This window comes from Cinclus cinclus, chromosome 12 (assembly GCF_963662255.1).
Source record: "Cinclus cinclus chromosome 12, bCinCin1.1, whole genome shotgun sequence".
Classification (NCBI taxonomy): domain Eukaryota; kingdom Metazoa; phylum Chordata; class Aves; order Passeriformes; family Cinclidae; genus Cinclus; species Cinclus cinclus.
Genome location: NC_085057.1, coordinates 18,431,724 through 18,455,526, shown reverse-complemented (window position 1 = coordinate 18,455,526; position 23,803 = coordinate 18,431,724). Strand labels below are relative to the sequence as shown.

The following is a 23,803-nucleotide window of genomic DNA, read 5'->3' as shown; positions in this document are numbered from 1 at the left end:
ATTATGAGTGCGATTGGATGGTGAAGTTCACCCTCTCTTTCTTGAGTGCAGCATCGCAATCTTTCAATAGGAGCTTTTTCAGAAATGCTAATTTTTATTTAATTTTTTTCGGTGACCTCGGGGGCTGTAGGCCTCTTCCCGTTGAAGATGTGGGATTCGCCGACCGTCCGTGCCTGTCCGGCTGCGGCTGCTCTCCTGAGCAACCGCGGGGCAGATGGATCCCAAGGAATATAAAAACTTGAATTATCAAAGTTGATCCCGTAGGATGGGAAATGTAACCGGGTCTGTTCCGCTCTGATCCTAACCTGCTCCGGGGTGGGGATGGAAGTGTTATTATTTACAGTTGTTCTTGAGCTTTGGTTTATATTAAAGAAACAAAAAACTCAAGAGAGGCGTGGGTAATTTCTTTTACGTGCACAATTTGTTTATTCGCGCTGGTCTCGGGGGTGAGGTTGTTTAAACAATGCGATGTGGATTTGCCTGCTCGCTTGAATGTGTCCAAAATTCTACTCAGTTTACTTATAATTATTCTCCTCGTTTCACGGTAATAGCTCAAACGGCCTCTTTGGCCTCGGCCGTAGGAAATCAGCACCTTGGCATGGGAACACCTTGTGATCTCAACAGAGCAGATGGACAGAGGACGGGCGCTCGGAAAATCACGTCAGGAAGCGGGGAGATTTTTGATTTGGGACTTTCGATTACTTTGGGGGCCCCGTTGGTCTCGGGCGGGGCTCCCCGGGGCGCAGGTGCGCGCAGGGACACGGCTGCCCTGAGATTCCCGGGAGGAATTCGGGGAAGTGGGGGAGGGATGGAGGCGCCCAGCCCCGGGGCCGCTCAGTATCCCTGCGGGCTCCGGCTGCCGCTGCTCCCCCCGGGAGGGAAGCGTCGGCTCCCGGGCACGGACAGAGCCCTCGCTCTGTCGCGTGTCCCGAACCGGTTGGCGGTGCACACACCCAGACGATGTCAGAATAAATGACAACCCGCTGACAGCGGGGAGCACTCAGGCAGCTAGCGGGGGTTCAGCCCGTTAGTGCTTCACAGAGCGAGTGACGGAATTTTAAATTGAAGAAACGTGGAGAAACCAGAACAAATACGCGCGGAACTGCTCCGTAGAAGTCGCAATAACCATATGGAACAGGTTATGCGGGCAGGCAGCGAAGTACAGAGCATAAATTAATTCGCTATTGTCGCATGCAGGGGTGAGTAGCACAGAGAGACGGCAGCAGGACTCAAATAGCGCTGACAGCAGCAGCAGGGCGGCCTCGTGTTCTCTCCAGTTCCCTGAACGCCTGCCTCCGCCTGTCCCTGCCTCAGTATTGAATTCAAGTTACAGGGCCGGGTCCCGATGGGCCGGGCATCCCGGGGCTGTTCGCTGGCTCTGTGGGGCCGTGGCTACGGGGCCCCCACGCGTGTGGCCGGACGGGGGCTCACGAGAAGCGCTGGAGCCCGCACGGCTCGGGGGAGCCGGGGAAGCCGGGCGGACACTCGGGCCCGGACAGTAGCCGAGCGCTGGGACTCGTCCCTCCTGGGCTGCGCTCACGGATGGCACCCGCGGGTGACTCCCGTGGCCGTCCAGTCTTGCTTAGGGCTTCCGAAACGGAGCCGGGCGTGATCCTGCGACTGCCCAGCTCTCCCCTGCGCATCCCCCGCAGTAGCCGGGAAAACGGGCAGAACACCCTGCTTTTGGTCCAAAGTCGTAAAGAAGGCGGCTGAGCTTCCTCTGCCAGGGGATGAGCCCCGCTGCCGTGGGCCGGGCTGAGCCCGGGGGTGCCTCCCGCGAACACCGCCCAGGCGCGGTCACGCGTGGGCGGCTCCTGCTGTGGGCAGGGGCCGAGCTCGGCCGAACCCTCCCCACGCCGTGGGACCCCCGGCCGGGTTGCCGAGGCTTCGCCGAAACGATTCCTCCGTAATCCATTAGCGCCGGCATTTTCGGGAGGGATTTGGGCGTTCGGGCTCCCGCACGCGAGTCTGGCTCGGAGCAGGCCGGTAACGAGCAGGGGCGGCCCGTGGGTCTCTGCTGTAGTGGGTGACACAGGCTAAAGGGAATAGAATAAATCACGTTGTACCGAGCAAAGCGTCCGTGTAAATGATCTAAAAGTCCAGGGAAAGGCTCCGCTTCGTGCTGGGTTTCGTTCCCTGACCAGTTCTTTTTAGATATTTACACCGCTTTGGCCGAGGCCGGGAGGGATCCCGGACCTAAGGCCATCGGGCTTGGGCCCCTCCGGGGGCAGCCGCGGCCGTCAGCGCGGTCCCCGCCTGCCCTGGGGCTGCCCGGGCTCCTCCGTGCCCCGGCCCGCTGCCCTGAGGGCTCCGAGCTGCCCGTGCTGCGGGGCAGGGCCGTGCGGGCCGGGCCGACATCGGGGTTCCCCGAGGGCCCGTGCGGCTCCGTGTCCGCCTCCATCAACCCCAGCGCCGCGGTTACCCCGTCGGGGGAAGGAGATGGGGACGGGGACGGGGGCGGAGACGAGGACTGGGAGAGGAACGGGAAAGACACAGAAGACTGGTGTGGGGACGGGAACGGGGATAGCGATGAGTACGGCGACAGCGACGGGGATGGGGCCGGAGCCGGGGACGGAGACAGAGACGGTGACAAGGATTAGGCCGGGAGCGGAGCCGGGGCTGCGCTTCGAAGGGGCCTGCGGTTGTTTGGGCGTCCGCTCCCCCGCCGCGAGCAGAACGGGTAATTTGCTTTATATGGCGGGGGATCAAATGCTGGGCCGTAACCCCCGCTCCAGGTACTCGCACGCCCCGGCCCCTTCCTTCCTCCGCAGCCCCTCCCGCGCCCTCCCCCGCCGCGCTGACGGCCCCGCCGGGGCTGGCCGTATAATAGGCCGCCGCCGCGGTCCCGGGGCGGAGAGACAGGCGCTGCCCGGTGCCGCGTCCCGTGTGCAGGCGGCGGGGACGGCTCCGGGCCGCCGCGCAGGGCCAGGGGAGGGGGCGGCGGGGCGATGGGCAGAGCCCCCGCTGCCCGGCTGCCGGCCGGGGGGCTGCGCTAGGGCGGCCCCAGCGGCCGGGGATCCCCCCGTGCCCCGGGGGCGGCCAGGATGCAGAACCCGCTGGAACTGGGCGCCGCTCGCTACTTCCCGGCCGAAGCCTTCCCCGACCACCGCTCCCACCGCTACCGCAGCTTCATGATCGAGGAGATCCTCACCGACCCCCCGGACGCCAAAGGGGCCGCGCCGGCCGGGGAGCTGCTCAAGTTCGGGGTGCAGGCGCTGCTCTCCGCCCGGCCCTACCACAACCACCTCGGTACGTCCCGCGGGGCTCCCCGCGGCTGGGGGGCGGCTGGGGGCGGCAGGCGGGGAGGCATCGCCTGCCGATGGTTTCCAGCGCTTTTGGGAGCCGAGTTCCTTGGAGAAAAACTTAGGAATTCTGCCTACGAAAACTGCCGCGGGCGCTGCAGCCGGGAGCAGCCCGGTGTTTGGGGCCTAAAACCGAAGAACGCGGCTTGGCGGCTCCAGCCGCCCTTGCACAGAATGGCCTTTGGATTTCAGGGAAGAAGGTTGTTGTCGATAGCTTTGTTTTGGGGTTTTTCTTCATGTTGTTGGATGAGGTGAGAATTGCTGGAGCCAAGCAGCGGAGTCTGTGCGTGGCTGCGAGGAGCGGCAAGAGGCCCCGCGGTCAGAGATTTAGCTGGAAACCCGATTTATGCGTAAACATAAAAATATATAATATACAGGGATATTATATATAGTATCTAAATGCAAGCTATATTTTTATTAGAATCATATAGAAGATGGAAGACATAACATTATTGTCCATTTTAAAATAGATGTCTGGGTTTTCTTTTTTAAACGGATGCCAACATACTCTGTCCAGTCGGATATAGCATCCAGAACAAATGCAGTTTATTAACATAATCAAGTAGGTTTGGGTTTTTTTAATTGTTATTAGTTTTATTGCTATTGTTTGGGGGATTTTTTTGCCATTTTTTCTTCTTTTTCTTATTTGCGTGTGTTTTTTTTTTTTTAGCGCTAGTGTTTAATGTGTCTTGAAGGCCATTACTTAATATGTTTTAAAGGCCAGTATTTAAATGTGTGGTGGCGAAAGTTTTCACTTCCCAAACCATCTTCATCCGTAGAGCCGTAGCTCTTCATCCATTGACCTGAACAGAAAAGGAGTATCCAAATTTAATTTTCTGCATTTAAGAGAAAAAGAGAAAAGCGTCAAGCCCCTGAGCAAGGGAGCAACATGCGTTAGAATATCTAGAACTTAGTGTTATTTTCAAGATGAACTGTTCAGAACTGCTAGGAGTAGCGGATCAGATAAAAGGCTCTTCACACCCCTCACGGCTCAGTTCGGCAGGGATAAGCGGGAGCGGGATCGGGCCCTGTCGGGAGGGAGGCGATTTCAGACAGGCCGAGGAGAAGACCCCGCGGACTCCCCTAAAGTCCTTCCCCGCTGCCGAGGTCGCTCCTGTGTCGCTGGCGGCGAGGCTGGGCCGGGCAGGACCGCAGCTCCCAGCCCACCCAGCGGAGCGGGGGCGCCGGGAAGGACCCAGCCGGACCGGGCCGAGCCGGGCGAGGGAACCGAGCCGAGCAGGGCCGCGCTGGATCGCGGAGAGGTGAATCGAGCCGGCCGACCGGCGGCCCCAGCCCGCGGGGGCAGCATCCTCGGCGACGGCTCCCCGTCCTCTCCCCGGGCGCCTCTCCATAGGTTGCGCTTCACGGAGCGGGTTAGAAATTATTACCAGGTCGAAAATACCCTGAAAACTCCTAGGAAAGGAATCCCGGGACCGTGCCCACCCCCTCTAGTCGCCGAGTTCAGCCGGGTCCGGCAGCTGTTGGGTGACACCGAGGGGAACGCTTTTGGGTTGGTTCGAACTACTTTCACTTGTAACCCCCAAGTAACTTCGTGATTGCCATGTGCTTGTTGAAGGGTAAAACGTGTCCCTGTACCGCGGAGGCGGCGGAAGCGGGGGGTTCAGGACCCGCGGTGTGCCGAGAACGGAGGAGAAGGGGCCAGGGCTCCCGGCAGGGGCCGCTCCCCGGGCAGCCGAGGCACCCTGCAACCCCGGGGGTCCCTGCGCGCTGCCCGGCGCTCACCGCCGCTCTCTCCCTCCCGCAGCGGTGCTGAAGGCGGAGCCGGCCGCCGTGTTTAAGTTCCCGCTGGCTCCCCTGGGCTGCTCGGGGCTGGGCTCGGCGCTGCTGGCCGCCGGCTCGGGACTGCAGGGCGGCTCCGCCTCGCCGCATCTCCCGCTGGAGCTGCACCTCCGCGGGAAGCTGGAGCCGGGTCCCCCGGAGCCGGGCAAGGCCAAGAAGGGCCGCCGCAGCCGCACCGTCTTCACCGAGCTGCAGCTCATGGGGCTGGAGAAGCGCTTCGAGAAGCAGAAATATCTCTCCACGCCCGACAGGTAGGCCAAGGCCGACCTCGGACCCGGGGCCACGGGACGGGGCTCATTTTGCTTGAGAAAGTCGGGAAGCTGCCATCCGAGACGAAAGCTGCCGGCCTGACCCCTTCTCTCTCTCGCCCGCAGAATAGACCTGGCCGAATCGCTGGGGCTCAGCCAGCTCCAGGTGAAAACTTGGTACCAGAACCGGCGCATGAAATGGAAGAAAATAGTAAGTGCCCCTTATGAATAGTCTTCCCCTTGGGCGCGCCGTGTCCGCGTTCGATGGGGTATCGAGCCCTGCCCTGCGGGCTTCGTCCTTCTGCATACCGACCCTGGGGTATTTAATGATAACATTAAGGATAATTGTAATAGTAATGATGTTGATGACAGCAATAGTAACATTCACCTGGTCATTAATACCGTGCCCCTGGTCCAGCATCTCCCGGGCCCCGGCCGGACCCCTTCCCGGTCCTGTCCGAGCCCTGCTGTTGTACCGCTTGGCCGCCGGGGCTGCGGGCGGTGGGCGCAGCCCTCGAGGACCCTCACTGGCAGCTTCGCTCCGGGGACGGGAGAGAGAGGGGCTGCTGCGCCCCGGGTTGATGGCAGCTAGATTTTAGCGGGGTCTCCCCTTCTTCCGCCCCCTCCTCGCCTCGCAGGTGTTGCAAGGGGGCGGCCTGGAGTCCCCCACCAAGCCCAAGGGCCGCCCGAAGAAGAACTCGATCCCCAGCAGCGAGCAGCTCTCGGAGCAGGAGCGCGCCCGGGACGCCGAGAAGCCGCCCGAGAGCCTGGGCTCGCCGGCCGAAGTCAGCCAGGAGGAGTGAGGGGGGCCCTCGCCGGGCCGGCCCGAGAGGATGGAGGGCAGCTCGGACAGCGGCTGCGGCCGTCTTCGGCCTCGGACTTTTGGACGCTTTGGCCGCAGCCCGGTCTCCCCCCGCCCCGCCGCCCCTCTCCGCGCCCGCGGAGCGCTGCTCTGCGCCACGGCCGCTGTGTTGTGCGACGGCCCGAGGGGCCAGGAGGACACTGGATCCCACCTTCCACATCTACTCGCTGTCTAAAACCCTGTGGTGCCCCTAGTTATTCGAAAACTGCATTTTATTATCAGTTTTATTAATGCGAAGATATTTACTTTATTTCAATAAAGTATTTTATGAACTATTGCACTGAGTAACGTAATGCTTTGGGGTTGATTTTTTTTCAAAAAATTGTTGGTTTTTTCCCCACGGAGGCAAGTTAGAGATGGAAAACCAAGTTCCAGGCAGGTCTACAGAGACCTGTAGAAAGAGCAAAGCGCAGTAGTACTGGGAAGATTCTGCCGTCGTTTTCCGCGACAGTTCGCTGCCCGTGGCCGGGAGGGGCCGGACCCTCCGTCTTCCCTTGGTCAAATTCGGATGCTTTCGGATTTTAAAGATACCTTAGTTGCTGACAAAAGGTTAATTAACTTCCGCACTGCGCGTCATGAATGGTACTTTTTAAAAATGTTCTTCGTGAGCTGCTAAGATGTAGCACGAAATTCTAGAGCTTTGTTGTTCGGGTGGGTTTTTTAAATTTTATTTTATTTTTTCGCTTGTTTTCCCCGACTCTCTTCTCCACGTTTTCCGCTGGGATGTTAAATTACAGAGCATCCACGGAGACATGCAATTACTGCTATTGTGCTAAGGAAAAAAAAAAAAAAAGGAAAAAATAAAAAAAAAAAGAAAGAAAGAAGCAGCAGCGCCGGGAAGGACGAGAGGAGAGCCCCGGGCTAAGCCGCTGCTGGGCGGGGAGCGCCTCCCAATTAAGGCAGTAATTAGAGGCCGGGGCTCGCGGTGCCCCCTTGCCCAGGCGGAATGTCCTCAGGGCCGGCCGGGCCCCGGGGCAGCGGGTCCGGGAGGCTCCAGGAGAGCGGAGAACAGCGACGGCTTCGACGGGCTTTAACCACACACAGCCCCGAATCGCCGCCGGGAGCCCTCGAGGTGAATTTGCGCTGAGCTCACGCCAGCAGTTCCCAGTTTTCCTCCATTCTCTCTCCACGGTTCCGGCTACGCTGCTTTACCACGACCCGGCTCGGGAGCTGCCCCCGATCCATCCCGGCTTAAATCAACCCCCGGGATGAGCGTCGGAGGACGCGGCCAGCTGTGGGTAAATAGGAAACAGCCTCGTATTCTTACACTGAGGTAACTTAGATATTTAACCAAATAATTCCTTGGAAGTGTTTTATTTAACCCGAGGATGAAGATGGATGCTGGGAAGAGGAAAGGCGGCGGCAGGGCCGGCAGAGCCGGGGGATTGCGGGACCTTTCGGTCAGGACAAGCTGGGAGTATAGCATTGGCTTCCTCGTCACCTCTGGCTGTTGGTTCTGGTGCTTTCAGTGCGCGTGAGAGCAGCACCCGCGTTTAATGAAAAGGGAGATTGGCTGGCTCATTGACCTAAAATTAACAGGACGACAGGCTGTGTCCGTCACCGCTGACGCTGAGAGAGCTGGAATAGCCGGGCTTCACTCGGTGCTAGCGCCTTCGCGAGAGAATGTTGATATTGTCTTTTCACAGCTGAGTAAGTGACGGAGAAGTGATTATATTTTCTCAGATCATAAGGTGATTCTTTTTTGGTTTTTTTTTCAGCACACGAAGCATTAAATAGAGTAAGTTTTTCCGTTTCGTATTTTTCCCTACTAGACAGCCGAGGGAGGGTTTGGGATGCTCTGGTTAAGCTGCTTTTCTGCCAAGCCGGGTCCCAGAGGGTCCGGTGCTGCCGGGGATCCTGGGTGCGCGCATGGCTCCAGCGGCTCCGCGCAGGACACAGAGGTAAATTATTTTCTTCTTGTGCCGCGGCAGGAAAATCTTCGAGGGGGCTCGGGCGAGCCTTCTCTCGCCCTGGCAGATGCCCGAGAGCCCCGGGGGGAAGAACAGCAGCGGCCAGCGGCGGGGCAGGGAGCGGTGCGGGTGCGCTGCGAGTGAACGCGCGGCACCTCACCTCCCGCTCAGGGGCTCCCCGCGGAGCCGCCTGCCCAGTGGCGCTTTGGTCAGGACGCTAATGACCAATTTCTGCTTCGGGAGGAGCCACTTACAGCCCCCAGAGGGTGTGAGCCGGGCAGAGGAGCCCTCCCGCTTCCTTGGCGATGCTAACGAAACCCAGGGTCGTCTCAGGCGCGGAAGAAGCCTGTTAGAATTACCGGACAGTGTACCTGACTAACGGGATTTTTTGTTGGTAGGTTTGGTTCGTGTTTTCTTGCAATATGTGCATATATACAAACACTGACACATATGTATTTAAATTATTTTAAGGGCTTTATGTATTGCTTTGTGTCAAAATTTAATTTTCCACAGCTTCTCCAGGTCGGCTGCCCGCTGGACTGGCCGGAGTGACAGCAGCTGGGAGCCAGGAGTAGAAGGGTCCCAGCGAGGTGCGCTCAAATGGATGGGGGTCCCTGCCCACGGCACGGGTGGAATGAGATGATCTTTAATGTCCCTTCCAGCATAACCATTCTGAGATTCTCTGATTCTCTTTGAAAAGCGAAGATAAATGACACCAGCCGTCAGCGACAGCCCTTCCAAACGTGTTTGATAACATCCCAGTGCATTTAAAAGCAGAGCTGGGGGCTCCCCTTGACCAGCATCGATAAAGCTTGCTGGCCGATGAGTGACTACAAGGAAATCACGGCAGGCCTCACCTGCACACAGGTTTAGCGCTGATGGATCATTTCGGGCAGTGCGGCATCGTGGCTTCACATTCTAATGACCTTTTACAGATGTGGTGAGCCCGTGCGGTGCTGCTGGGCTGCGGTGGGCGATACCCACACCTGTCACACGGCAGCAGCAGGGCTGGGGCAGCCCAGGCACCCGGAGCTGCCCAGCAGGAGCCCCGGGGAAACCTGGATGACTTTGTTCAGTGCTGCAACTTCTCCTCAGAGCCCTGTTCTGCCTGTGGGAATGCTCTCGCTCTGCAGCACCCCAAAGCTGCTGGAAAAGCTGCTCCCCCACGCCGAGGGTGGTTTGCCAGTTCTGTGCAATTCTGGGGCCGGTAAAGGATATTTGTAGCTAATACACTTGATGGTTATTCTCTGTGTGTAAACAAGCTGTATTACCATGTGCATTCATTCTGGCAAAAATGCATCTAAGCTGGGGAACGCCACATTTTAATTACACCTGTATAGGTAAAACACCGTGTTTTCTCTGCAAACAAAGTAGAAGGGTGTAGATTGAAGGCTGGAAAAGTGGGTCCTTCCATGTTTGACTGCTACTCGGGTCACAGGTAATCAGCAAACGTTGTGATGGTTTTCTTAACAAAAATCCATTTAAGGTGAGTTTCCAATACAAACATCCTAAATTCCCTTTTTATGAGGCCTCTCAAAGAAACCGGAGAGAAGTTCTGCTTTTTCATCAATGTCAATTTAAATATAGCTCCAGGGAGCCAGGGGATTTGAAGATGAACGCCATGGGTGTTTATTCAGAGGCAGTGCTTGCTCTGCCAGGAGCAGACCGGACCCCATGATGGGTCTGTGAGGGGCTGCCCTGCTGCTGGGGGACAGTGGCCTTGCCCCGATTCTCTGCTCCACACCTGCAGCCAAGGGGAGGTCTGCTCTGCCCTTCTGGAAGAAAAAATTGATCCTAGAGCAATCCTTTATGGACCCTTCTCACAAAAAAAAAACCCCAAATGCACACACTTGATGCTACCTCTTCCCCTCCAGAGGGTGGGGAGTGAGGAGGTGGATGGGGGAGTTCAGTGGGATGGGGAGGGTTTGATGGGGAATGTGGGGGTATCTGGGAGGATACAGGGGTATGTGGAGGGGTGATACTGAGCGATGTGAGGGGGATGAAGGAGTGTGTGGAGGGGGATGTGGGGCTGGAGGTGAAGAGGCTGGAGGGGGATGCAGGGAGGATGGAAGGGTGGGAAAGGAGATATGGGGGCTGGAAGGGGTGTAGGGAACATGGAGCAGGATGTGGGAGGATGCAAGAACGTGTGTGAGTCTGTGGGGGGGATGGGGGAATATCAAGGGATACTGTGAGGTTATAAGGGAGGGGATGCAGAGAGACTTTGTGAGGCATGAAGAGGAGGCAGGGGGATGCAGGAGCCTGCACCCTCCATGTACTGATAAAAGACATCACCCAGCACCACTTGTGGAGCGCTGAGCTGAGGCTGGGGTGGGTCAGGTCTTCTTGGATTTGGGGAGAAAATGTTAACATAATCTGGGGACTTTTCGTCACCATTTTGATCCAAATGGAACCGAACACAGGGGTTGCTACAACCTACCGAGTTCAGTCAAATTCTCTAAAGCACATTAACTAACATGCGATGTCCTGTTATTAGATGTTTGTCTTAAGCCTAATGTTAGGTTGAGGTCATTACACAGACATTAAATTTGGTTGTTTCAGCTGAGTTATAGAGTAGATAAAATCTAAACGCTAAACTCCCAGTTCCCTGAGATCTGGCCCAGTAATGTGTAAATAAAGCTCAGGGCAAGTTTGCATTATCCATGTTAACACAACTCTTGATGCTGTTATGTCTGCTTGGCTCAATTTTGCCATGAAATCTGTAGGAAAAGTGCCAGAAGGAAAGCTTGGGGACAGGGATGGTTACCTTTAATGAGGCTGGTGCTGACCACTGGGTCAGCAGGCAGCAGTTTTCATGGCAGACTTTAAAAATGCAATCCCTTAACCACACAGCTCTGCGTGGATGGAACAGTCCCAGCCCTTTCTGGACTCATCCGTTTGCAAACAGAGTCCACTCAACATGATTATGTACAACATGGGCTCTTCCTCCCCGGGATCCCCAAATCCATTGTTTATACTGCGCCTATATTAACAAACCACAGGATGAGCTCGTGGTGTTTTCAGAATGTGCTTCTTTTTAGCACGGGAATGTGGGAACTTTCTGAAATTGAAATGGTGCATAAGGCCAAGGAGTAAGGGACAGATTTGTGCCTGACGTTTGAGTACTAGCTGGAATGAGAAGATTCCACTTTCTCAAAACGGTTTTCCCCTCAGAGGTTCAGTTCAGAGAGCACTGGGCAGAGCACACTTGCTCTCTGAAATCGGTGGGTTTCATTTAAAGGAAGAGTGCCACTGGAGGAGGAAACCCTTGAGTTATGCTGAGGGGCTCACCGCAGAGTTCAAGCACCATGGCTCTGCTCACCCACACTCTGTAGCTCCTCAGACATGACTTACAGTGGAAATGACACAAAGCCCATGAAATGATGGTAATTGTTCCCAGGCTGATGTTCCATGACTGCCCAGCTGGGAGCTGCCTGCAGGAGACAGCAAATAAAGGGTAAACAGAGCCCAGAGCAGGACAGGCAGATGTGCAGGGGAAAACTGCCTGTCCTGGGAACTCCGACATCATTCTGGAGTCACAGGATTGCAGTAACTGGGAGAGGAGAGCCTCGAACACTACACTGGGCCATTTGACATAAATTACGGCCATTTTACATGGATTAGATTAATTTATTATGAATTATCTTCTCCAGCTCTGAAGGTTTTACTTTGTGAAGAGTGACTATTCTGTCAGAGAAGAGCTCTGGGTAAAAATATACATATGGCAGGAGATGTCAGCAAAGCACAAGTCTGATTTTGGCAGGCAAGGTAGGTGCTCCCAAAATGCACTCTTTTTTTCATGACAGTGAACTCTCCGAGGGAGAAGCTGGCTGTTCATTTTGAGCTGACAGGCTTTTTCCTTCTCTGCTGCTTGACAAGGTCTTAGAGAGATCCCACACTCTTATTGCTGCTAGAAACACTTTCTAAGGTATTTACTAAAGATTAAACACAAGGAATATAAATCCCAAATATTTTCAAATTATATTCTCTCTTAATTGTATAATTTGTTGAAATAGGGAAGTGAATGACATCTGAGTCAAAATAGCCTTTAATAGATGTTTAAAGAAATGAATCATCTCTGTGTCTTGTCCTCTTCTCCTTCTTGTGAGAGCTGGGTTGCTGAATATTCCCATTTATTAAACAGAGATTCTCACAGGGCCTGTTCGGACTGTGCCAGTCTTTGCAGATGCTCAGAGCCTGCTCTCATTCCAGCACTTTGAGGCTTAGTGCAGCCACAGGTAAGGTTTAAAGGGTCCCACAGGGCTTTGTCTTTTTTTTTTTTTTTTTTTTAATTCTGTGGTGTGCTGTGAACTTTCCACCTTAATGAGTGTGTAAACATTTCATATTCAGATTTTGTACTGTTAATTTTAGAAGTCACAGGGTGCTGCTTGTATCCTGGTGTGTCTCTCTAGACAAGTGTTGGTGTACAGACCATGGTGTAAAACAGAACAGAGCATGTTGAGCTCAGTGGTTATTTGAAATTAGAATTCCTTATTCACCAGTATTTGTAGCAGTGAAGTACAAATGTTCCAATATTTGCCGAAAGCGCCTGTGAAGTAGCTGTAAATACGGCTGAATTCGCTTCTGAATTTCAATGAGTACTTGCAGATTTTGGGCTAAACCGTGGTGCGGGTCATGCTGCAAGGGGACAGGTTTGTAGTGCCAGTGTTTCACAATCACCTGTGTGCAAACTGCAGCTAATCCCACTGGATTCAACCCTTACTAATTTAAAAGGAAAAATACAGCCTGGTTTGAAGAAAATCCTAAACCGAACCCCTCCAAGAAAACACAGAGAACATCAGAAGCTTTAGATAAACGCACGCACTAGTGCCCTGCAGCTTGCACTGGGTCCTGGCTGCAGAGCGAGCAGTGCGTGTTTAACCCATCCGTTCCCAGGAGGCAGGAGCAGTGGGAGCAGGCTGCAGGAGGAGCCTGCTGCTCAGAGCTCACTGCTCAGGGCTGACTCCTGCCAGTCCAGACCTCTTCCTGAGGCCCCAAAGAGCTCCTCCACTGCGTGGAAGGGAAGGAATTAGCGATGGTTTTTGGAAAACATCATTTTAGCCGAATTTTGTGTTTTCAGTGCGCAAATGGGCTCGGTGTGATCCAGACTCCAAAGGGATCTCATTGCTAAGGTTTGGAAAGCTGGGCAATGTGCTCCAGAGGCTGGCATGGCACCTGGCAGCTGCCTTGATGCAAAATTTCCAGTTGGTTTTACTCCTCTTGCTGCACCAGGAAATATCTGGATGGCAAAACTTCCACAGATTTCCACTATGATCTCTTGCCTGTCTCCCTAATGCTGTTGCCATCTTTTTTTCTTTTATGAAGGGATTTATAAAAGCACCCTGACAGACCTTTCTGCGACCATATTGAGATGGGATCTGTTGGATGTGGATAAAAAAAAAAAAAAGAGCAAGAAAAGGTATTTCTTTATGTCTAAATTTTTTTATTCTCTATAGTCCCTCATTATGTCTTCTCCTAGATAAGACAAACTCCAGAGGAGATGTTATCCTTGCATGAATTTAGAAGAGTTATGTTTGGATGGATAAGAAAATACTGCCTTTATAACCAGGGAGCCCAGAACTGGCTGCACCCAAAACTGGATCAGAGACTGTTGGTATACATTTGAGTTTTCTGCCCTATTAACATTAGAAACCTCACCGTGTTTTCTTAGGCTTGGATAGATGCACTCTACAAAAATCCTCTTTTTTTACCTTACGTTTGCAGATCTCACAATTTCCAGGTGTGTTTTTCCTGATGATATTTTTGATGTTGGTATTCATGGTCAGTGTGTTCTTAGTGTCCACAAATTCCCCCAATACACATTCTGTTCCTGCATTTAGTACAGGTGAAAACTCCAAGGCCAAGCACAATTTCCAGGGTCAGAGATTTTATAAAAGGAGCTGCTGTACCTGGGAGATACAACTTCTCCTCCCAGACACGAACTGTGCTTTAGTCCTGAATCCTTCTGTGAACTGCTTTTACAAAGAAACAAGAGGGCTGGAGATAATGGTTGCTCCAGAGAATACAGGTGTCATCCTGTTCTTTTCCAATAATAAGGGTTTTCCCTGCACTGCTTAAGTTCTGGAGCTGGGCCTGGCACAAATTTTTTAATTATATTTGGATCCCTCTTGTTTCTGTTTCAGTGCAACCCTTAAGATTTGACATAGGATGAAGAACCACTTCAACAGTTAGAAGATGAATAATGAGATAACTCTGGAGATTTTACAGTCTGGGCTACACTCCCCTTTCTTCACTTCAAACCTGTGCTTTCCATCACTTGTGGCTCGAGGATTTCCTAGGCACAGGTGGGCATGGGTATTACACTTCAGCAGGCAATTCTTGTGTTTCTCATTTTCAGCCAAGTTGTCCTTGGCCAGGTGCCAGATTTGTCTGGGAACAAGTTCTGTTGTCTGTGCAAGGCACCAAGAGCTACTTCCCACTGTTTGCTTTGCTAATCACCACCTGCTAATTTCACTTGTTGCACTTAGCTCAAGTGTTGCCACAAGGATAACTGGCTTCTTCTCCTTTTTCCGCCATGCAAATCTTTGTTTTATGGAGCTCTGCCATCATTCCCTCAATGTTTTCCTGCCTGCAGGTGATACCCACTGGGCTGTGCTGAGGCTCACTCCACTTTTTGGTCTAAAACGTGGTGGGTTTAGTTTCTGACTGAAGAGCATCAGTGACTTGCTTGTCCATGGCAGGGGGTTGGAACGAGATGATTTTTTGTGTCACTCCCAACCCAAGCCAACCAGAGATTCTGTGATTCTTTGCAGGCACATGCAGTGGTTCTAGGACCAGACCCTAACGCTTCCTTCATTCCTTTCTGCCTGATGTTCTTGCACATCTTCCATCAAGAGCTTTCTCAGAGTCCTGGATGCACACCCACGGTACCTAAATTCCCTGTATGGGAGAATCCCAGTCCCTGTGCCAGCTCGTGTCATCAGGTTGGCTCTAATAGTTTGCTCAGAGTGCTCTCAGGCTTTCTGACCACCCGAGAAATTTTACTGTGATACCCATGGAAGAGGCCTGAAAGTTTTATTCCACAAGGCTCTGGAACTGGCAGTAGAGCTGTGCTGTACAGAGGGAAAGGTGGAAGCCTCCGTGGTTGTGGAGATTGTGGTTGCAAGCCTGTTCATTTCTAAAGCTGGTTTTGATTTCTTTTAATTAAATGTACATGCTGAGAGTTGGCATTCATAGATGTCTGGGTTCATTATTGAAAAGTGTTTGTGGACTGCTTAAAAATTTGGAATGAGGACAGAAAAACGAGAACTTTTTCCTATATGGCTCATGTTTCATCCTATCCCTGAAGATTCCCAGTGAATTCAGAGATGTTCTCTGAAGTCAAATGGCACAACACCCCCACAAAAACCAAGCAAAAGGGAGAAAATGTATAACAAAGTTTCTTGCACAGGTAAATGCAAAAAATTTTCCCTCCAAATATTTGAAAAATGTTGGGGGGGTGTGGTTGTGATTTGATCTGAATGTTATTTTTTTGTATTTGTAAAATACAAATTTGTATTTGTATTTGTAAAAATACAAATAAAATGTTATTTTATTGTATTTGTAAACATTACAAATATTTTTTGTAATGTTTAATCTTTTAAAATTTTGTTTTAAACCTAGGAAATATGATGCCCTAAATGACTGCTGAGGAAGATGGGAAATTTTAGCTCAATGGAGTTTTTTCCATGTTGAGTGCTTAGTTGAGCAGTGTTTTGAGAAAAATTAACTTGGGGGGTCTGGCAGTACCCTATGCTCTCCACAAATCCATTCTGACTATACTCAGGCAGTATGTTCAGGTCGACTTTTCTCAGAAAATGCCACTGAGGATCTGAGCTTAAGGAAGAAGGCTTCTCATTTTTTCATTAGAAGAATGATGGCCAGCAAGGCTGAGGCTGCTAGACAGCAGAGCAGTGGCAGGAGCTGCATTTGTGAGCTGGGCTGCTTCACTGAGGGTGTGTTTGAAAAAATCGAATTTTTTCACAACAATACAGTTCCACTGAGACGCCCCACGTGTCTGGGAGAAAGCTCCAAGACCACGGTGTTCCATGGAAGTTTTGGTGGTCTGGAGCACTGACAGCCTTCATTCATTTGCAAGTGTCTGGCCTTGTCTAGAGAACAATCCTGCGGTATCTAAATTGGTAAGCTCGACTCAAGTCGTGGATGTGAGTGTTGATGGGAGGTGAAAGGAAGCAGAAGGAATCAGTAAAGGTGGCAGTGCTCTGTTTTTTTTTTTTTTTTTGTTTGTTTGTTTGTTTTTTAATAGCCCGCATAAGTTTCAAATCTGCTGCAATCCTAGATCAGGGTGAAATTTTGTAGTGCAGGGACACCCCTAAACGGAGCTGGATATTAGTGTATAAGAAAAGAGGGGGGGAGGGGGCGGAAAAGTAGAAAAAAGGCTCCTCAAGAGTTCAAAGTGGCATTCTGTTTTGTGTTGGATCCTTGTCGTGTAAGCTTAGAGCACTCTGGTAACCTGAAGGATCAAAAGTGTCCTCAAGCCCTTAAATAGAAGACTCGGAAATACTTGAAATGTGTTTCATTTTATGGTAAGTTTAATGTTTCTAATCTCGGTGCAATTTAAAATTACAATAAATATCACGAAAAATTAATGTGGCCACTTCAAATACAAAGGAACGACAAAGTGTAATCTGAGAAAATTTTATCAACATGCAATTTCCTTCACAAAAACATCAATGTATCATTTCAGAATGCCAAGAAATATTTATCTTTTGGGACAGCAAAATCATTTGCAGAACGTTTTAACTGCTAAATAAATATTTTACTGGAACTTCTGAGGCATCATAAATGCAGTCAATATAAACAAAGTAATGTGGAAAACAGCTCCAGCCTCAGTTGAAATGGCTCTGGGCTGGTTCATGGCTACATAGGACTCTGGGATGCATTTGGCTGAGCCTCCGTGCTTGGAAAGATCTGATTTCTTCCTGCTCTTATAAGCAAGCTTGCTTAGTTTATTTCAAAGTTCTGGCAGCGGGAGCCACAGCGGGCTCTTAGGAGCGGTGATGCAAGCAGCTAGCATTTAGCTGAAACTGGCTTTTAATAGTTAAAAGTGATTTTTAAATTGAATCCAGTGCCTGTGAAATCTACGGGGCTTGCAGCCTTGGAGGGACAATTTGCCTGCGTGGCTGCAGAGCAAGAACATCAAGGCTGTGGGTGGGGGCTGCAGCTTCTTCAAGGATTCAGCCCTTGGTTCTGTTGTCCCTGTCACCTACTCTGTCCTCCCTGACTGCCCAGCTGGAATGGCACTTGGGAGGGTGGCTCCAAAGCTGCATCCAAAAAGTTCTCTGGAGACAGAGCAGAGACTTGTTCTGCAGCGCAGTTGAAGAAAAAGTTATTTCTTACCTGGACTCTTACTGTTATTCCCAAAGACAGCATCAAATCTTAGGCTGAGCTTTCCTTTTCGTGCGGTCATTGCTCCGCACCTGCCCCCTTTCACGAGGTGTTCCTACAGTTACCAGGTGATAATTGCCTGTTTTCCACTAGAGCTGCTCATTTCGGTTTCTGCGCCATCGCCGGTGCCTCGTATGGAACAGCGCCCCGCTCCACGGAACATTTACTGACAAGTGTCATCTGTCCGTAACTCTGCGCTTCAGCCGCGTTTTGAAGATCCCCCCCAGCATCCCGTGTGTGCCGATTCTCACATTCGGTGTGGCTGGGAGGGAGCGCTCCCAGCCGTGCCGCGGCTGAGACAAAGCTGGGGACGCCGGAGGCCGCGATGGTGACTCGGAATTTTGGGCTGGAGCTGCCTGTGCAGCTGCAGGAGCGGGGCTGCTCTGGACAGAGCACGGAACCTGCTGGCAGGCCAGCACGGAGGGCTCCTGGCAGACGCCGCAGCAGCAGGAGCCAGGCTTGGAGGGTCGGCTGAGATCGATGCTGCTGCTGCTGCGGCTCCTCAGCAGGAGCGGGCTGTACGCCCCTCCATCCCTCAGCAGGAGCGGGCCGTGCACCCCTCCATCCCTCAGCAGGAGCGGGCCGTGCACCCCTCCATCCCTCAGCAGGAGCGGGCCGTGCACCCCTCCATCCCTCAGCTGGAGCGGGCCGTGCACCCCTCCATCCCTCAGCGGGAGCGGGCCGTGCACCCCTCCATTCCTCAGCAGGAACGGGCCGTGCACCCCTCCATCCCTCAGCTGGAGCGGGCCGTGCACCCCTCCATCCCTCAGCAGGAGCGGGCTGTGCACCCCTCCATCCCTCAGCAGGAGCGGGCCGTGCACCCCTCCATCCCTCAGCTGGAGCGGGCCGTGCACCCCTCCATCCCTCAGCAGGAACGGGCCGTGCACCCCTCCATCCCTCAGCAGGAGCGGGCTGTGCACCCCTCCATCCCTCAGCAGGAGCGGGCTGTGCACCCCTCCATCCCTCAGCAGGAACGGGCCGTGCACCCCTCCATCCCTCAGCTGGAGCGGGCTGTGCACCCCTCCATCCCTCAGCAGGAACGGGCCGTGCACCCCTCCATCCCTCAGCAGGAGCGGGCTGTGCACCCCTCCATCCCTCAGCAGGAACGGGCCGTGCACCCCTCCATCCCTCAGCAGGAGCGGGCTGTGCACCCCTCCATCCCTCAGCAGGAGCGGGCTGTGCACCCCTCCATCCCTCAGCAGGAACGGGCCGTGCACCCCTCCATCCCTCAGCAGGAGCGGGCTGTGCACCCCTCCATCCCTCAGCAGGAACGGGCCGTGCACCCCTCCATCCCTCAGCAGGAGCGGGCTGTGCACCCCTCCATCCCTCAGCTGGAGCGGGCTGCGGGCCCCTCCATCCCTCAGCTGGAGCGGGCCGTGCACCCCTCCATCCCTCAGCAGGAACGGGCCGTGCACCCCTCCATCCCTCAGCAGGAGCGGGCCGTGCACCCCTCCATCCCTCAGCAGGAGCGGGCCGTGCACCCCTCCATCCCTCAGCAGGAACGGGCCGTGCACCCCTCCATCCCTCAGCAGGAGCGGGCCGTGCACCCCTCCATCCCTCAGCAGGAGCGGGCCGTGCACCCCTCCATCCCTCAGCAGGAACGGGCCGTGCACCCCTCCATCCCTCAGCAGGAGCGGGCTGCGGGCCCCTCCAGCCCTCTCCCGGCGGGCGCAGGAGCGCAAGTCCCTGCATTGCTCGGGACGTTGCTTCCAGCACGGCACACTCCGCCCCGTGTGTCCTGCAGGTGTCAATTGTCCCAGTTAGGAACGCACCTTGGGCACCCGTGTGCTGCTACTCAACGGCTGCTTTTATTGCAGCGCTCCGCGAGTGGGATTTTCCTCCCCATCCCTAATTGTTGTGTGTGAACTCCAGCAGTGGGATCCCGTGGTGCTGCCAGGGGGCCGAATGTGAAGAGAAATCGCATTCCAGCGCTTTCGCTTTCTGGAGTGAGCGGTTTCCCCCCAGCGTGACTGAAATCATCACCAGTACGCGGTATCGTACAGGGGAAGATGAACGCACACCTATTTCGCTGTGCATCTTTCAGATGGGACTGGGAAATGCATCCTTGTGTGCTCATACTTGTGTAAAAAAAACTGAGGCAAGAGAGTTTATTTAGCCCCAAATCCATTTAAATGGTGTATATTGCTAGGGTTTCTTGGTAGTAACTGCAATTTAATCCTTGCTTAAAAGGATTTTTTTTTTTGATTAATTGAACACACAAGAAGAAGCCAACGACACTGTTCCTCACAAAAGCAACAGCTATTTTTAGGCATTTGCTTAAATTTCAGGTTGCTTTGTTCCTGTCAAATCTCAGCTTTTACTTTGGCAGAAATCCCATTTCAAAGCACGCTCTCACGTTTGGGGAAGTCAGCAGGGCTCAGGGTTTTGCACATGCTCGAGGGCTTGGCGGAAGAGTTTCAGGAATGGTTTTTACAGAATTGGGGCCATCAGTGGAGATGATTGAGCCTTTTGCGTTTACACGATCTAGGATGACGTTTAGAGCTAGATTGGCTTTATTAAATAACAGCTGGGTAAGACGTGTGATTTAGGCTGAATGGAAAGTGCCATAATAGGAGATTCTGGTAATTGTACTGAACTGTGTGCTTTTCTTGTTGTTCCAGATAATTAAAGAATTAATGTTCATTGTAAGTACTGGGAAAGAGATTTTTATTTTCTTTAAGAAATGGTCTTTGCATGTCTTAAGAGCTCGAGTTTCAGCTGTTCTTTTCATTTTGTACAATTTACATTCAGTAGGACCCCAAATGAAGTGCAGAAAATGGGATTTACGTGTGCACACAGGTTGGTGGATGTGCTGTTATCCCCACCAGGACACCTGACTGCAACTTGGGGCAACCACACTCAGACCTCCACATATTTTCCCTTTGAAACAAACTGTCTGCAAAGTTGGAGAGAATAATGAATATTTGCACCATTTAAAAATGATGATCTGTTTCCTACATAAATCTGAGAACTTCAATAGGATTTTGGGTTCATAAATATTTGGATCTTCTGATATTAGCAGGTAAATTGTTTTGGCCTTTGTCTATCAAGCCTTCTATAATGCAAAGGTTGTTACCTGCTCACTGAGGTCACTTTAAAAATTATAATATGAAAAGCGTGATTAATCAAATATGCAAATCTTTCTGTGATTGTATTGGGTGATAGGGGAAAATAATCCTTTAAATTTGCTTTTAAAACATGTCCGTTGGTTACTCTGGTGTTTTATTTCATTTTTGGCCTTCAACTCTCTGACACTTTCAAATAAAGCCACAATTTATCTGTGCCAAGAGAGAGAATTCTTTTGTGTTCAAGCTCATGTATACTTCTCTTCTGAAATCTGCCTAATAAAGGCAGGAAGACATAATTGTGGGAATGTTGAGAGGCTGTGTCTGATTAACAGGTGTAAAATGTTCTGGGACCCAGAGGTAGGAAGCACTTTAAATGTTTACAGTGGATTTTAAGCTGTGCTTGTTATTGATGCTGGAGGTGGTGTCAAAAGAGAGGCTTCCCTGGGTGCTTCTGAAATTCTTGTTATAAACAGCCCAGAAGTTACTCTTAAATATGTCATGGAAATCTGACATAGTTCCACTCTCAGTAAATTCACAGAACAGATTAGGATGAGTTAATGGTAAATTTGGCTGCATAAATAATCTGATTTTATTACAGAAATTGTTACCTACACCTGTATCCTGTTATTAAAGAGTTGTGAACTAGGAGGGAAGCAGCTCATGGGTCAGTTTGTGCAAGTATTAATTTAATTAGTCTTTTCTCTCTTGGCAGGTGGTTAAGGCATAGTGTTTTCTGGCTGATAGATGCCAACCCTTTCACTTTAAACATTGTATTTATCAGCTTTTTATTAAATATACAAAACAAGACCACACTGGCCAAAACCTGTCACATCACATTTTGTTGTCACAATGCATTTTGCTGTGTGCTGAGGAATGAGACTCTCAGCCACAAATTTGGCTTGTTTCAGCCTCAATGTTTTTTTTAAAAGCTTGCGGCTTAAAATAATACACTATTAAGGTATTCAGACTTGTCAGAATTAATAATTAATATCACTTAATGTTCCCCACACATGCACAGAGCCTTTCATTCCCTTCCCTTCTTTGTATTCCAGCTAAGCAGCTCCGAGCCGTGGCCCTTTCCTGCTGCAGGAAGGGTGCCTGGGAGGCAGCTTGTCACTGCTGCCTCCTGGATCAGGCAAATGATCCATGGATCTATTAAAAACAATATTAAAAATGCAAATTGTAACAGGGAGAGACACAGAAAACTTAAATACTGTCAGTGTTTACTGTGTATGGTATTTGTGAGTGTCCCCCTTTGCTCTGCCCTGGTGCAGCCTTGAGCGGTGGGAGCAGTTTTGGGCACCACGATGCAAGAATCCCTTAGAGAGCATCTAAAGGAGGGGCACAGGATGGTGAAGGGTCTGGAGGGCCCCCTGTAAGGAGTGGCTGAGGGCACTTGCTTTGCTCAGCTGGAGAAGTAAGCTCAGAGCTCCCTGGGGGCTGCAGCTCCGATCTCTGCTCCCTGGGAAAGGGACAGCGCCCAGGGAATGGCTGGAGCTGGGCATGGGGAGGGTTAGGGTGGATATCAGGGAAAAATTCTTCTCCCAGAGGCAGCTGGGCACTGAACAGGGCTTGGTCATGTCCTCAAGGCTGCCAGAGCTCCAGGAGCATTTGGACAACACTCTCAGGGGTGCACAGGGTGGGATTGTCAGGGTGTCCTGTGCAGGGACAGAGGTTGGGCTTGAGAAACCCTGGAGGTCACTTCCAACTCAAGATACTCCATTTTTCTGTGATTCTATAATGTGCTTTTTACAATCAACTGAACTCTACTCAAATAAGTTTCCTGGAAAACCAGGGTGCTTGGAACTGCTGTCTCAATGTTGGGGTTTTTTAACCTTTTATTCTTACTCTATGCAAATCCTCATTGTCAGATTACCTGGGGATTATGGGATTTACATTATGGGTACACTTAAATTTACTTTCCAATGCCTAACTTGGCATGGGAACTTTGCATTTGACTACAGCTCCTGTAAAGATCCTGCACTTCTGCATCTGTAGAACCACAGCAAACGTGGCCTCTTTACTGCCACCTCCCTTAGATAACTTGTCACATGTAATTTCACAATACATCACTTATTTATAAGAGAATCACTACTCAGCATTTAAGGACAGAAAGGGGAAGCAGCTGGTTTTTAACTAGTATAAGTCTCAATTTCTTTGTCCTACCTTTGTGAATCCTCAGCTGGGATACCTGAATCAGAATTGATAATGTAGGATACAGTTAATGTTCACTAATAGGGGATCAAATTACTAATGAATGCATGCTTTCCTGAGAGCTGCTCAAGAACCACTGTTTCTCCCTCTGCTCACAGCAGTGTCAGGTTTGGGAGCAGATAGCCCAGGTCCATGACTGCTCCTGGCTTTCTCTGCAGCTGCACCAGCTTGGAGGCTCTGGAGGTTTGCGCGCAGCTCGTCCTTGCCTGTGCCCTACACCCCACATTACATGGGTGTGTTCTGTAGGGCCTAAAAATCCCTGTGCACCAGAAATGACTATGGGCTGAGGAGGGCTGGATGGAGGAAGCCAAGAAAACTATTCCCAGTCCAGAAAACTGTCCAGCAGCTTGTACTAAGGAAATACATTTGCTTTTTCTCTCACCTTATAATGGATGCTGGTATTAAGGTGACTGCATTGCAAAACCTGTCCAGATAATTTGGGCAGGGATCATTCTAACTGTAAAAAACAGTGCTTGGGGGCCCAGAGTGATGCAAAACATTTATAAAGAGATTTTTTTGGCTAAGTTCCTGCAATTTGGAGACTATAGAGCACAAGCATTTGGGTTGCAATCTAAGAAGCATGAATTTAACACAGGGATTGCATTTCCTAAATGTTGGAATACTCTTGCTGGAAAATGCAGCCTTCAATTGACCTGCTTTAGGATTTTAACTTCAGACAATACAAGCTTTGAAAATCTATAGATGTGCGTCAGAAAATACAGAAATTGTGGTTGTGGCTGAGCACAAAACAGAATGACAGTTTACACCGGCAGTTTAGCTGGTGTAAATTTATGGCTGGAACAATTTACGTTGAGAATAAACAGTTTAATAGATAGCTGGAAGGATTAAAGGATGCTCAATCCATCAGATTAAACATGTCATTCTGGTTGGTGGATGGTGCCATTATCTCGGTGGGAAAGGAGCATTCTTTCAGAGATGTGCTTGCTGTATCTATTGCCCTGATTCTGTCACTGATACCCTGGCTCTGCTGAGC

The 23,803-nt window shown here is 51.5% G+C and overlaps 1 protein-coding gene across 1 annotated transcript; it reads left to right on the top strand.

Annotated features, from left to right (window-relative positions):
- The first annotated feature begins 3,044 nt into the window (after positions 1-3,044).
- On the top strand, positions 3,045-6,153 carry BARX1 (BARX homeobox 1). The gene is made up of 4 exons (XM_062501032.1): positions 3,045-3,249; positions 5,068-5,353; positions 5,477-5,561; positions 5,989-6,153. Exons 1-4 carry the CDS (start codon positions 3,045-3,047, stop codon positions 6,151-6,153), a joined length of 741 nt encoding a protein of 246 aa, XP_062357016.1.
- Positions 6,154-23,803: the final 17,650 nt, after the last annotated feature.

What these genes read in the sequence shown, in the direction of transcription:
- BARX1 (XM_062501032.1), top strand. Translation starts at nt 3,045, where the DNA reads ATGCAGAACCCGCTGGAACTGGGCGCCGCTCGCTACTTCCCGGCCGAA. An exon ending in GCCCTACCACAACCACCTCG is followed by an intron (nt 3,250 to 5,067) that starts GTACGTCCCGCG and finishes TCCCTCCCGCAG; the next exon opens with CGGTGCTGAAGGCGGAGCCG. An exon ending in GCATGAAATGGAAGAAAATA is followed by an intron (nt 5,562 to 5,988) that starts GTAAGTGCCCCT and finishes CTCGCCTCGCAG; the next exon opens with GTGTTGCAAGGGGGCGGCCT.